This window comes from Amblyomma mixtum, chromosome 3 (genome assembly GCF_055824585.1).
Source record: "Amblyomma mixtum isolate Tamu chromosome 3, ASM5582458v1, whole genome shotgun sequence".
NCBI lineage: Eukaryota > Metazoa > Arthropoda > Arachnida > Ixodida > Ixodidae > Amblyomma > Amblyomma mixtum.
In genome coordinates, this window is record NC_143014.1 from 283,127,758 (window position 1) to 283,142,563 (window position 14,806).

Genomic DNA, 14,806 nt, shown 5'->3' on the forward strand with positions numbered 1-14,806 from the left:
CAGACCGTACTGCGAAAGTTTGAGGGGTACTGTGCTGATGACGGCAACGAGGTGTATGAAAGACACGTTTTTCGCCTTCGTATGCAGGATGAAGGAGAGCCATTTGAGCAATTTCTGCGGCATTTAAAGAAGCAGGCGAAGCTGTGTGAATTTGGCGTGCTGGAAGAATCCATGATACGAGATCAGGTTGTTTTTGGTACTAACGATCCGAAGATGAGGGAAAAAATGCTGCGACAAAAAGACCTAACGTTACAGAAGGCAGAGCTAATGTGCAAAGCGGCCGAGGTTTCAGCGCGGCAGAATGCCGTTTGGTCGAAAGATACCCTGCAGGTAGACTACACCCACAAATCTGAGCAGAAGCGGAAAGCTTCTCGTTGTCGGCAATGCAACAGAATGCATGCAGAGAAGGAGTGCCCGGCGTATGGAAAGACATGCTATGCCTGCAAGAAGCCAAACCACTTTGCGGTATGCTGCAAGCGTCGCCCGAGCCGACAGATAGATCAGATTCATGAAGATAAAGCAGAGGACGGCTTCGACATTTTAGATATCGGTGTTTGTGGCGTCGAAAAAGGGGCCGGTGCAGAATGGACGGTTAGCGGAAACATACGTGGCCACGAAATCAGGTTCAAGGTGGACACAGGTTCGCAAGCGAACATAATTCCTGCGACTGTTTACCGCCGTCTCAAGAAAACTCCGAGCCTCCAACAAAGTAATGCTGTGCTGAAAGCTTACAATGGCAGTGCCATCAAGCATGTCGGTCTCGACACAGAGGTTCTTTTTCTGAACGGTGTGGCGCAGGCGGTGACGTTCTTCGTGGTGAAGAAAGGCCGCCAGGCCATATTAGGACTGCAGGCATGTCAGCAGTTTGGGTTAATTCCAAAAGCTGTGGACTCGGTGAAGTGGACTAAGCAAGCACCGGAAAAGGTTTTTCCAGACTTGTTCCTGGGCACAGGGTGTTTCGAAAGGCGGTACCGGATGGATCTACGCGCGGATGTTGTTCCAGTCGTGCATCCGGCACGGAGAGTACCTCTGGCTCTCAAGGAGCCTCTCAGACAAGAGCTGGAGCGCATGGAAAATCTTCCATCATCAAGAAGGTGGACGAACCCACAGAATGGGTGAGTCCTTTGGTTATAGCGCGTAAAAAGAATGGAGCGCTTCGAATCTGCATGGATCCGAGAGAGATCAACAAAAACATAAAGCGCGAGCACTACCCCATGCCAACAAGGGAAGAGATTGAGGCAGAGCTTTCGGGTGCGAAGTATTTTTCCCGCCTGGATGCGAACGCAGGCTTCCATCAAATCCCAGTGGACGAAGCTACATCTCGATTGTGCACGTTTGCGACCCCGTTCGGACGCTACCGCTTTCTTCGTCTTCCCTTTGGAATTTCATCAGCAAGCGAAGTTTTTCAAAAAACGTTAAACGAAATTTTCGAGGGATTGGCAGGCGTCCGCATATACATTGACGACATTCTAGTGTCGGGTGACAGTGAGCAGCAGCATAACGAGCGCTTGCATGCCGTACTGAAGCGGGCAGAACAAGCGGGGCTGACATTTAACCTGCAGAAGTGTGTTTTTGGATTGAAAGAAATTGAATTTTTGGGCGTCGTAATAGGTGAGCATGACATACGCCCCAGTCGCAGCTTAGTTCAGTGTCCTGTCGCTGTCGGCCCCGAGAGATAAGCATGCGGTGCGCAGAATGATGGGCGTTGTTAACTACTTCAGAAAGTACGTCCCGTCCCTTAGTGATAAGACAGTCCTGCTGCGGAGCCTCGTAAAAGAAAACGTCATGTTTGAATGGACGGCCGCGCATGAGCGGGAGTGGGCAGAGATCTGCAACGCATTAACAAGCCCTCCGTTACTCGCTCTTTTTGACGAAGCGAAAGAAACAAAGATTACGGCGGACGCTTCGGGGACTGGTTTAGGCGCTGCGCTACTTCAACGACATGGCAGTGACTGGCGCCCAGTGACGTACGCATCTAGGACCCTAACAGATTGCGAAACACGCTACTCTCAAATTGAAAAGGAAACGCTTGGGATAGTGTTAGCATGCGAAAAGTTCCACCATTTTGTTTATGGCCGAAAGATTCTGATCGAAACTGACGATAGACCCCTGCTTGCCATTTCACAGAAGAGCATTGGAGACATGCCACCACGATTGCAGCGTTTTTTTATTAGGCTTCTACAGTATGACTATACTTTGCAGTTCGTGCCTGGCAAGGACTTGTTGCTGGCGGATATGCTGTCGCGTGCACCGGTGGCAACCCAGTTGTCGGGTGCGTCGTGGAAAACTGACGGCGACGTGCATGCAATACAGGTCGTTTCTAGCATCGTAAGCACACCGATGAAAGTGCGGCTGGAAAATGAGTGCAGCAAAGACCCGTACTTAAGCGAGGTGAGAAAGCGAATTTCGCAGGGTGCGGCCATCGACGGTGAGCTCAAGCCATTTGCAGGAGAGTTGTCTGTGGTGGACGGAATACTGCTGAAGGGCTGTAAAGTCGTCATACCTAAAGCTATCAGAGAAGAAATCCTTCAACGAGCTCACGGGGGGCACCTCGGATTGAACAAATGCAAGGCCAGAGCACGGAGATTGGTATTCTGGCCTGGGCTGAACAGTGCTATTGATGCGCTCGTTCGGGGGTGTGGTACTTACCAAAAGTATGCATACAAGCAGCAGAGTGAACCTCTCCTCATGCAGGCTACCCCCGATAGGCCGTGGCATCGCGTAGGAATTGACCTCTTTCAGTTCGGAGGCGCCTCCTATGTGGTAGTATATGACGCCCACTCGAATTTCCCTGAAGTGGAGCAGCTAAGACGCACAACGGCAAAAAAGGTCATAGGGAAAATATCTCCTATTTTCTCACGCCACGGCATCCCTGTAGAAGTTTGGACAGACAATGGGCCCCAGTTCGCATCGAGAGAGTTTTGTCTCTTTGCGCAAAAGTATGATTTTCATCACATCACGTCGAGTCCTGAATTCCCGAGGTCTAATGGGTTAGCGGAAAAGGGGGTTCAAATAGTCAAGCGCATCCTGAAGAAGACCAATGAGTCGCGCGGTGACTTTTGGTTGGGTCTGTTAGCGTATCGCTCTTCTCCCCTGGAAGATGGCCGTTCTCCTGGCGAACTGCTACAAGGCAGGCACCTCCGTAGCTCCCTACCTCTGTACAACGAGCAGCCAAGTGTCGCAGTGCTCAAGCATCGGCAGTCCTCGATAGGCAAGGTACTGTCACCACTCAAGGAAGGAATTTCAGTTCGTGTCCAAGGCGACAACTGGGCACGCACGGCGACGGTAGTCGGGAAAGCAGCACCGAGGTCGTACGTGGTGGAAACGGAGGACCAGCGGCTCCTGAGACGGAACAGGCAACACCTACTACCCATTCCCGAAAACGTCGGCAGCCCTGCAAAACGGTCTCAAGGAAGTGAAGACCAGATTATCGACAGCCGTGGGGGACACGCGGACACGGACCAACATATGGTGGATCCGACACCCGTAATTCACGGATCAAGCCGGGATGCAGCCAGCCATCAACAATCGCGAAGGCCTAGACCAAGCACGGTGGATCACACTACTCCGACGCCTGGCACAGATCATTCAGTCAACTCGCCAAGCCTACGAAGATCAACCAGGCAACGTGCGGAGCCTCGCAGGCTTCATTATGACAGCAACTTTCACCGAGTTTCATAGTTTTTTTTATTGGGAAGAGAAGATGTATCAGATTGCAGTTTATCAGCAGTTTATCAAAGCAACTTGCCCCTTTCCTCCTCCCAATCCGTTTCCCTTCTTTCGTTCCGTGGTCTTGATAAAAGGCCCGAAATAAACCTCCGGGGGAACATTTCGTGGGTAGGCGTAGCACCTTGCTGCAACCAGAGCCTGTGTCTTTTTAACTCTTGATACAACAACGAGCACCTCTTTCCATTCTCTTGTCTGCCTAAGAAACAGTTCATAACTTCAAATGCCAATCGCAAATATTACAAACACTCCGCACAGCGCCTTATCAAAAGGTTTATGACTCAGTAAACGTAAATGAAATCCTTTATAATGCAATATCACAAAAACAGCAGAAAGAAAGTATATCAGTTTTCTACGAAATCTCTTATTTTTAATGCCGAGGCTCATTCTTCATACTCGTGCCTGCGACAAATAGTCTATTTAACATGAACGCACTTATAACGGTCGACACAAAGTTAGTTATAGCATGCCATTTTCTGCACTTTCTCTTCTGCTCCCATTTTCACTGAATAAATCGTTTTATAAGCAAAATGTCAGGCAATTTCTGGTTCATCAACTTTATTTTTATATCGCTCTTTGCTGTATTATGTATCTTTTGCCCACATAGTTATTTCCATATTGAAGCGAGAGTAGGTGATCATGCATCGGTTTTTGCAATGGAGACCAAAACTTGTGTGGGCGCGCTGTCGGGCAGTATACCTTACCATGACTACAGCGCGATCAACTGGACAATGAAGGAAACACGCAGGGACACAACAGAGGGCTGTGTTTTATGCCTGCGTGTTTCTTCTTCATTGTCCCGTTCATCACGCTGTAGTCATGGAATATCGTCTCCAACTCTCCCAGCAACTTATCTTGCCGTACAATATATCTTATCGTGATTTTTTGTTGGCACCATTATCGTCAGGATGATGCCTACAAAAAATTGGCGAAGACGACGACGACAGTCATGTTGACGGCTTCTTGCTCTCATATTATCGTATGGCTTGCAGATACTAAAATTTACTTTGGGGGGATAGAGCACATGCATCAATTCCGATAGTTGGGTAGTCTGGAAAAAGTTTCCTATTAAAAGCTGCAGAAGTAGGGCAGACGCGGCAAAAACGAAAAGAGACGGGACAAGCGCATCTCCCGTTTCTTTTCGTTTTTGCCGCGTCTGCCTTTCTTGCGCCGTGGTTAATAAAGATCTCAACTTCCCCTGAGCATTCTCACACAGAGTAATGCTTTAGGAGGGCAACAAAACTGCGCTTCACAAAATTGTCGCAAAATGCAGGAGATCTTCGCATGAAATTTCAAATTTAAAAGGTCACTCACGACGAGTATCAGTCAATTACTGAGCCTTCATTCATTGCATTTCTTGCATTTGTTGAAGACTCTGCAAATTGTAGCCAAGAGGAGTTTGCTAGATGCCATCTTTTTTGTTGTCTTCATAGAACAATGCGCAAACGTGGAGGCTGACGCAAAGGTTTCAGCTTAAGTTAAGGACAACACAGTGAGCTATGGAAAGAAAAATGGTAGGTGCAACGTTAAGAGACCGGAAGCGGGCAGAGTGGGTGAGGCAACAAACGCGAGTTAATGACATCCTAGTCCAAATGAAGAGGAAGAAATGGGCTTTAGCTGGCCCCTTAATGCGAAGGGAAGAAACCGCTAGTTCATGAGGGTAATAGAGTGCATTCCAAGAGCACGCAAGCGTAGCAGGGGGCACTGAAAGTTAGGTGCAGTGATGAGATAATAAGTTTGCGAGGATACGGTGGCCGCAGCTGAAAGAAGAAAGGGTTAATTGAAGGGACATGGGAGAGGCCTGTGCCCTGCAGTGGGCGTAGCGAGGATGATGACGACGATGATCTTTTTCGCTTTGTAGCCGAGGGCTAAGGTAGCTAAGGCTAAGGTAGCAGTACCAGCAGCAGAAAACTTAGAAATCAGAAAGTTGAAATGATTTCTAAAATGCGCAGTGGAGAAAAGTGACCTGCCAGAAAGTTTGGGACTCCAAAAGCTGCAATTAACTGAGATAGTTACTGAGCGATTTCATTGCGTGTTAGTGGTACCTTGTAAATGTTTCTATGGCTTGCACATATAGAGCTCAAGAGCAAAGTGTCGGGCTCCTTGGTACTACTTACCTGAAAGAACAGTGCTTTACTTTTAGGTTTGCCCATATAGCTTTAGCGTGTCTCATAGGAACACACTTTTTTCGAGTGCATTGGCGATGCTTTGGAAAGGAGAGTAATAACGACAAATGTGCATTTTTATTCGGTGGTGGTGCCAATTCTCAACCATCTAGCCTAAACAGACCATGAGACAAGAAGTTAACACAAAGACCTGCCCGCAACAGCTGCACCACACTGCTATGACGTAATTATTATTAGCTAAGAGTAATTGCCTAGCCCAAGGGTAACTTTAGTTACAAGGAAGGAGCGAAAATTGGGAACGGAGAACACACGAAAGCAGCGAAGAAAAGTGAAATGAAAATGGTGGAGATGGGTTAGAAAAAGGTGCCTGTGTAATTCCTTCGCTTAGGTGCGTAGAAACCGGCGCCAAAGTGGTGATCTTCCTTCGCCGAAGGGTCCCAAAAGCTCAAACAGTACGGTTTGGCTCAATGACCAAACTGCCTTTTTATCCAAACACGACCAATCGCGACGCACAGCCACGGACGTGAGTGAGCCGAGACCGCATGTGCTGAGGACCATGGTGCCATAATTCATCACAGTAAGCCCTGTATAGTTGTCCACACTAGAAAGAACATGAGTTACTGCCAACTTCATGAACGAGCTATTTGCAAATTGGCACTGATATTCACCAATTCTCACACGTACATCACAAAAATGAATCATTGCTCAAGAAAAAAAAAACTCAGCACATAAAAACTGCAGCTCTGGTGTGAATGATAGTTTTGGTGGTTCGTTTAAAATTGCGGATAACCTGGCGTAAAACAAAAAAAAATGCACTCCCAGTCGCCGTCCAGAGTAGCTGCAGGCATGAAATGTTTGTGTTACGAGCACATAGCACTGTCTATGATAGGGTGAAAATGCTGCTAGCCGCCTTCCTGAAATCTCTCTCGACCAGGTAATTCCTCCCCACACCATTCCACGACCATAGGGAACCGCAGCGTCGCAGAGTGGCGCTACTGCTTTTGACAAAAGCGCCATCTCCCGACAGAAAAACAAACACTGGGGGTATCCGCGTTGGCGCGCGCCCTTTCAGCCGCGCTCGCTTCCGTGCACGTGCCGAGCTCTCGCCGCGTCAGTATGTATCGTCTTAAGTGCGGCTACAAAAAGGTGGCTCAGCTTGACAGATATTTCAGAAAAGCAAACTTGAATAAAGGTGAAAAGCTAATTTCGCATGTATACTCTGTGGAGCAGAGTATTGACCACCATGAAGCCCGGCTAAGCGGGAAATGCACATCGCAAGTGAGCGACCACATCGTGTACGACGTGTACGTCGAGGTAAGTCTGTCATTTTGTTATATGCTCGAACTACCGATAAATGACTCGCAATGAATAGGGCAATGAATGACTCGCACTCGATCCATCTGTGCTGGCGAATACGAGGCAGATGCTTTAGTCGCTGGTTGGGAAATTCACTGACGCTTGCGAGTTTGGCTGAATTAAAGCACTGCGAAACTCGGCTTACTGCCGCCTCATTTTTTTTTATTCAGTTCTCATGCCTGCCTACGAGTTTTGTGGACTAATCTTCATTAAACCTGCAGCGTTAAACCTGCGGCGTGAACGCGTAGTTAGCTGCGAGTGATACCCAGCCACGGGTGTCGTGCGCGCGACGCAAGAGCGGAAATGTACAGTGGCCTTAGTTTTATTCACGACGAAACCGTTAAGCAAAAATAAAACTCAGTCTGTGTGCGTGAGTGCGCGCGCGCCTTTGAAAAATCGGGCTCGATTCTAACCCAATGATTTTTAACGGAAAGCAATGCGTGTGACAGGACGGCTGATCAGATGGTGATAGAGAGTGATATAAGATAACGAGACAGTGCAGGCAGTAGCAGAGCATTTGCGAACAGTAATGCAACGAAACATGCATGACGAGATGGAGACGTGGCCCTAGCAAAATTGAGCAATGTTCTTGGCGCATCCAACTATAAGCCAGGTCACCCAAAATCTGACGTTGCCTTTCATATAAAATTAGTTTTATGGTCTAGCATGCCTGGCTGGTTTGAGGAATACCCAGGCAATTTATTTCTCTCATAGTTGGCGTGGTCAAGCCAGGAGAGGCGGAACCTCGTCGTTCAAGGAGGGAGATGCACATGTAAAGTTGGCATCACAGCTCATTGCAAGCATGCAGCTGCTATGTGCCTCTATGCAAACTACAATGAAGAGAAATTGTGCACCAGCCAGCCCCAGAAATGGGGAAAGCCGAGCGACAAACGAAAGAGGCGCTTAGAACAAGACGTTTCGGACCTCTTCTCCTGTGAGTAGAATCCGCTGCTTTATTATATGCTTGAACACTGCAGCCTGAAAATATGCTTTCTGGCCAATTACTTTAGCTTATCTTTTTTATTTCTGTGCATTCAACACGCCGCCCTTAATAGCTGCTGTTTACATTTGTTGAGTATACCATTAACTTGTTTATTTTTTTTTCGTCCTTCATATCAGGCCAGGACACTAGCACTCAAGAGGGAAAGCCTCATGGCCCAAATATTATATTTACCTATGCGGATATAGTGTGCCCACTAAAACAAATATTAGAAATAGAGAAAACAAGTGCCGAGGATATGATTTGTGAGGAAGTACTCAATGATATTGTTGAACAAGTGACGACGAAATTGGAGAAAGAAACCCTAGAGGATTTACTTCAGCCAATGAAGCACAGACCAGTGTACAGATACCTAGAGGTTCTTGAAAACGAAAGAACCCAAATGAGAAATTTCGCCAGCGAAATGGATGACAAGAGGGCTCTGATTTATGCAGAAAAAGTGGTACTTAAAGAGAACCCATGTGACCTATGCCTTCACACAATGGGCCAGACAAACTGCTCACGGTATGTAATGAAAATTCAGCAAATGGTAGCAAGCACAACACAGAATGAATGAAATCATGTTCATAATACTTATAATTTGCAGATGGCATGAAGAGCGTCACGTCCGCATAAGCAGCACTAAAGCACATGTCATCAGGACAAAAAAGAATGATGACGGATTGCAGAAAGCAGCTGAACAATTATGCAAGAAATCATCTTACACAAGTGCTGCAATGCATTACGGTATGCTTTCCAGCAGCATATCACTTCATTTAAAAGAAAAACATGCTGTGCTTTGTCATCAAATCACATCACTGTGCTTCCTGTGCCACAGCAAGATTGAATTCTGTCCTATTTTCATAATAATAAAGTCTAAGACGCAAAATTGTTTTTTCAGGTATCAAGACAGAAGCAATTGCACGAGATGAGCTCCAACAAAAGCTTAGTATTTGCATTGTACAAGTGAGTTTGCTTGCTGTTTTGCCTTCCATGAGTCTCTCTTTGTACGTCAAGTCTTCTCTTCCTTGGCTCTTTCAAATAAATCAATAATTAATCCCATTCGTTATTTTCAGACAGGACTCGTGCTTCCAGAGCAACCATGGCTTTGTTGCAGCCCAGACGGTATAGCCAAAATTGCTGACGAAACTGTGGTCATTGAGATTAAGTGCACATATAAGTTCAGAGATGAACCTTTCATCCTGTATGAAGAAAGACGCAGCCTACTGCCTTACTTAGTTTTCAGTGGGGATGAGATTGTATTGAAAACCACACATAGCTACTACACTCAAATCCAAGTCCAAATGTATATAATGAACCTTCACAAGGCCATTCTGTATGTTTACAGTCCTAAACACTCAGTGATAGTAAAAGTAAACCGGGATGAGGCGTTTCTGTGGAATCTGATTCCAAAGATGGAGTATTTTTATTTTAAGTTCTTAATTCAGTTGTTGTTCTAGGCCTCAATACTTTATTTCTCTAGCTGATTCAAGACGCTTAGTTCAAGTTATTTTAGATTATATAACCACCATTTTTATCATGTACATGCCGAATTCTGTATTAATTTGAACACCTATGCATTTTTTATTCCAGGAATATCCAGTAATTAACCATATTTAAGAATTTTGTGTTCAGGAGTTATGTATTTAAAATGTGTTACATTATGTGATATTTATTGCCATGAAGCAAATCTGGCTATAACAGGTGCCTTTTGAAAGGAGGTGCCATGTTAATTTAGAACACCTGGAGATTTTAAGTGTTTGAGCATGAATTTTTGTTGTAATGGTAGCTGTTTCATTTGTTAGCCCTAGTGTCCCCTAGTCATAGCATAGAAAAATTCGCCAGATAAAGCTCTAACATAATTCATTCATAATAAAATTGTATTTCAATAAAAAAGCAGAGTAATGCATGAAATGAATTTTTTACAAAGCACTAGTAAAACTGAAAAATGTAAGTTATCAATAATATACCACTGAAAGTAGCATGCAAAGACCACATGACCAATTAGGGGAAGTGTCAAGCGTTGGTTTGCAAGAGTTTTATGTCCAAAGAACAAGTCACAAGCTTTAACTACACTAAATTTCAGTGCATTGTTTTGCATTTTCATTGTACATCAGGCTGACAGCCCAGATGTGTCGCACTGTTCAGGCTAGCCAGATGTCTAAGTTTAAGATGTCTCATTTAAGTTTAGTCGGGTGTAGCTCATGTTCAATAAATCAGAGTTCTGTAATATGAAGTCATCATCATCATCATCCTGACTACACCCACTGCAGGGCAAAAGCCTCTCCCATGTCTCTCCAATTAACCCTGTCCTTTGCCAGCTGCATCCACCCTTTGCCTGCAAACTTCTTAATGTCATCTAATTATCTGCCACCCCCCACTACGGTTTACTTCCCTTGGAATTCATGTTGTTACCATCAGTGACCACCGGTTACCCTTTCTTCACATTACATGTCCTGCCCATGCCTGTTCTTGATTTCAACCAGAATGTCATTAACTGAAGTTTGTCCTGTTACCCACTCTACACGCTTCCTATCTCTTAACATTACACCTACGATGAGGTGATATGAAGCGATGTTCAATAAACCACATTTCTGTGATATCATTTCAGTGCCGTATACTGGCTTGCGTCCACTGCTTTCACTGTTTTGCTGCCATCTATGGGAGAATAAAAAGTGAAAAGCACAGATCTGCTGTGCAAAACACATGGTGACCAACACAGAACCTTTCACAACAAAGGAAACTCAAACAGAAGTCCTCAGTGCTGTGATTAGCATACCCATTTCTTGGCTAGGATGCATACAATTAAAGAGTTATGAACTCATTTGAATGCTAACATGAACTGTTATGAATGTGATTCATAGAAAGTAATGTATGGACTACATCAAGCAAAGCAGGCCTACTGCTTAATTATTGGAGGTTGCAAATTTACTAGGGCAGCACACACTGAAAATACTTTCTTCATGTGTGGGATCAGGCTAAGCGGTACTCTGTTCCTTAGAACATGAAAAATTTTCAACCTTTGGATTACTCTCTCAACATGGATACGTACAGAGGCAATCTTGTAAGTCATGTCTATGTCATCATCATACATTTGACCACCCGTTGAATTAAAAGGAGGCATAAGTAGCACCGCACCTTTCCCTTCTACCGTTGTGCGGATGCTTGGAAATCCTTAATCACTTAAAATTAAATCGCCTGGTCTAACAAGCTCCAGAAAGCCAGAGTCTTGGGTAATGAATGAGTCAGTGTGTCGCCCTCCATAAACTTTGGATACGAAGCTTATCATACCATTAGGAATTATGCCAATTAAAAATTTCAGCGTGTATCCTCCCTTGTAATGTGAATACAAAATATGTTGACAGTCAGGGTTTGAGGGTGCTTCAGTGCGGATCTCGTAACAATCTATTATTAAGGTGCAGTTCGGGTAGTTTTCCTTAAATGGGGCAGGCAAAGAAAGTTTGATCGCTCTCCGGGAAGGCATGAAGACCCAATCCTTCAGAGCGATGCTTAAAATACCAAGTGTTTTCCTAAAAACAGTGGATGCTGTTGAGGGTGCAACACTTAAAATTACCCCTAGTGCATTATATGTTATCCCAAGACGTAGCTTGGCGAGAAACAAGCACAGCCTATCTTCCTTTGACATAGTATTGCGCCTGTACTTCGGAGGAGGCAGCAGGTTCAAGAGAAGGCAGAAGACTTGTAGCGTCACTCCACACAAATCTTGCAGCGCTTTTTCTTTTTGCTTTAGAGACTGAAAGCCTTGAAACCCACAGTTTTTCTTCCAGTTGCCATCCGTACTTGCAACCTTCAGCAGAATAAACAGAGAACACGGTGAAATTCACAGGCAAATATACTTTAGCAAGAGGACTAACCAATGAAAATTGGTATTTACATCTCCCTGCAACTATGCTCATTCATTCCAAAAAGAAAATAAGCACCACCACTATAAAATGAGAGAATGTTATACAGGAATAAAAATTAACAACAAATGTAATCGCACTGAATCCAGAACTCCTCTGTTAGCCCTAATAAATTGTTAGCTACAATTAAGCACAACTGATAAGGGAAAACCGCAGCATAGTCCAACCTTGTGACTCATTTCTGCATGCACAGCTTGAGTAGATGCATCAGTTCCATTTGTCGCAGAAAGAAGTATAGTAAGCTTTCCTTGAGCCACACACTCTTTGGTTTGGCATGCCTGAAAAAAAATTATTTATAAATGACTATGTTGTATTGCACTGACATGTTTTCAGTGCTACATGTGAACAGTGTTGAAAGGGCAGTATTAATAGAAAAGTAATGTTGAATTTGTGTCGTTTCTTGTATACACAGAAATATGATCCCATAATTAAAAGGTGTCCTCACAGCATCTGTCTTTGCAATGAAATGACTTTCTCCTGCGCCACACACACTCATTGAAGTATGCGAGTCACTTGTGCTGATCGTCGAAGCTGCAGCTGCGCTCATCTCCAGAGGTGCATGGCTGAGATCCATCATGTGAATGTCCTCTGTAGTGGAGGTTCCTGGTTTATGCATTGTTGCTTCATCGTCTGTACTTCGTGATGGATTTTCACTTCCTGCACAGAGCTCTCTAGATGATATTGCCTGGTTGAGACGCCTTTGCCACCTGCACTGAACCGGTAAAAGTAACATTACTACCAACCTTAAACAGGGTGCAGCAAAACTCATCGTGCAATTAATTTTTATATTTGCATCTCATTGCCATTTTGAATTCCCTCCCAGTAACAATCCATGACGGGATTGAAGGTATCAAATAAAAAAGCAGAACTTATTAAAAACACAAAGCTGCATTTTACATTGGCAGTTTCACTTTTTCGTTTCATACCTTTGCGCCCTTTCCTTGTCAGGTGCTTTATTTCTGTAGATCGGAGGGAAAACGGTAGGGATGTAGGCTGGATGTTGGCTAATGTCACTCTTGCAGTTGCCTACAAAATGTCTGCTGCAAATTCGTGTGTGCTCCTTAGCCAACCAAACAGTTCCATCAGGACTACATAAGAAAGAATAGTATTGTATATTAGCAATTGCCAAGACACACACAAACACACGCACAGACACAGACGAAATCGCGCAAGTTCCGAAGGTAGCAACTCAAAGAAATAACGAGCTCCTCGAGTACAGCATAATATTAAGTACGAGTGTCATTCACAGGTTAAAATAGGATATAAATTCACAACAAAACAAAGCAAGCGTGCATGTTCTATCACTACGGCGTCTATCATACTGCCTGAGCTGGTTTCGGGCGTTAGAAGCGATAAAACTGCTCTCACAGCACCTAACTATAATCACCTAACAGCGCAATGTTTGTTAAACCACGCTAGCATATTCATGTTCGAACATGCAACAACGACGGCCACACCTAAAAAAAACACTACGAAAAATCAAAAGCCACTACACTTGTGCTTGCGAGAACGCAACAAGTACCCGTAATCGTTAGTGCAGTCGTCACGTGCATGCTCAGCGTTGAGTACCGGCTTGTAACCTGAACGAACGAACACAAAATACAAACGGCCGCAGCCGAAAGCACGGCATGGCTGTAGGGACTTACCTAACCCTCCTCACTGCATTGATCCACGCTTGACGTCTTTCTTTTTCATACCATCGCCCCGGAAATCGGTACAGTTTTACTGGTGGATCAAGCCCCTTGGTGTTTTCAGCACTGTTGTGGCAGCCGACAACACAGCAATACTTCGGGCCCCGCTTCCGCTTAGGTAGGGCCGCTTCTGCCATTGTGCAAATTGTATAACACGCTCGCCGAACAAGAGCACAAAACTGGCGACGCCGCAGCACCCTGCTGCGCTCAGGACGGCCTCGGATCGCATGCGCACACACTTGTCTGCTGGCGCGCAACGACGCGCGCTGGCAGCTTCTCTCCCCAGTAGTTCACATTGTCGCCGCCAGATGGCCAGCAAACTTGAGCCGCGGAGCCCTATAAAGCACTTCTGCCATCCACCTCGTTCAAGTGCCCGTGCCGCGTTCGGGAGTTGGTGGGTTGCATTCCAGCTGCCTGACTGCAGGGTACTCAAGGTTTTTTTTGAAATGAGTGATCGGCTTTCCAGGATGGATGACTCGGGGAAAGAAGCCTGCACCTTCACATACCGTCACTGTGAGCTTGAAACGGAATTTCTGAGAAAAAGGCCTGAATGGGCTTCACCGCACAAGACGAATTTCGGTCAGTGGGGATGCTGACGAATTTGTTCCACTACATTGTACAAGTTCTCGCGGTGGCTCTGGGAGTGCATTTAGCACTGCTGGGCTTTGTGACGACAATGCTGCCTACAGACTACCTCGATTCTGCCGGCTTCAATGGACCGACACGTCAGAACTACTGTGTCTTCGAGAAAATCTACATTCCATCCGAGCCCCCAACTGCGCTTGCGCCAACGCTGGTGACCTTGCATCACGTGAACACATGGACTGGTATAAAGGGCTTTGACTCAGCGACCTCAAGCAGTGGGCATGACAGCGTTACATCATGCACCATGCTGAGGAATCCATTTCACTACGTTGTGTAGGTTAGTGTTTACTTGCCTGCAAGAAGTTCTCGCAGCGATGACCTATTTTTGGTGCTGCTGCCGTGCCTGTCGGATATGATTAT

At 45.4% G+C, this 14,806-nt stretch overlaps 2 protein-coding genes and 2 pseudogenes across 2 annotated transcripts; 2 read left to right on the forward strand and 2 right to left on the reverse strand.

Moving 5' to 3' along the window:
- Positions 1-975: 975 nt before the first annotated feature.
- On the forward strand, positions 976-3,289 carry LOC149355046 (uncharacterized; annotated as a pseudogene).
- Positions 3,290-8,799: 5,510 nt separating this feature from the next.
- LOC149355047 (uncharacterized) lies at positions 8,800-9,647 on the forward strand. Its single transcript, XM_089577579.1, has 3 exons — positions 8,800-8,934; positions 9,089-9,153; positions 9,264-9,647. The coding sequence occupies exons 1-3, from the start codon at positions 8,925-8,927 to the stop codon at positions 9,645-9,647; spliced, it is 459 nt and encodes a 152-aa protein (XP_089433705.1). The 5' UTR covers positions 8,800-8,924.
- Positions 9,648-11,067: 1,420 nt separating this feature from the next.
- On the reverse strand, positions 11,068-12,010 carry LOC149355048 (uncharacterized; annotated as a pseudogene).
- A 123-nt stretch (positions 12,011-12,133) lies between these two features.
- On the reverse strand, positions 12,134-13,942 carry LOC149355049 (uncharacterized). Its single transcript, XM_089577580.1, has 4 exons — positions 13,757-13,942; positions 13,037-13,198; positions 12,624-12,817; positions 12,134-12,388 (listed from the first exon to the last, which is right to left on the reverse strand). Exons 1-4 carry the CDS (start codon positions 13,936-13,938, stop codon positions 12,318-12,320), a joined length of 609 nt encoding a protein of 202 aa, XP_089433706.1. The 5' UTR covers positions 13,939-13,942; the 3' UTR covers positions 12,134-12,317.
- Positions 13,943-14,806: the final 864 nt, after the last annotated feature.

Bases quoted from the DNA above. Each gene is read 5' to 3' on its own strand.
- LOC149355047 (XM_089577579.1), top strand. The intron at 9,154-9,263 runs GTGAGTTTGCTT...CGTTATTTTCAG, and splicing joins TTAGTATTTGCATTGTACAA to ACAGGACTCGTGCTTCCAGA.
- LOC149355049 (XM_089577580.1), bottom strand. From the start codon at position 13,938: ATGGCAGAAGCGGCCCTACCTAAGCGGAAGCGGGGCCCGAAGTATTGC. The intron at 12,818-13,036 runs GTATGAAACGAA...GGTTCAGTGCAG, and splicing joins GACAAGGAAAGGGCGCAAAG to GTGGCAAAGGCGTCTCAACC. The intron at 12,389-12,623 runs GTGACTCGCATA...ATTTTTTTTCAG, and splicing joins AGCTTCGACGATCAGCACAA to GCATGCCAAACCAAAGAGTG.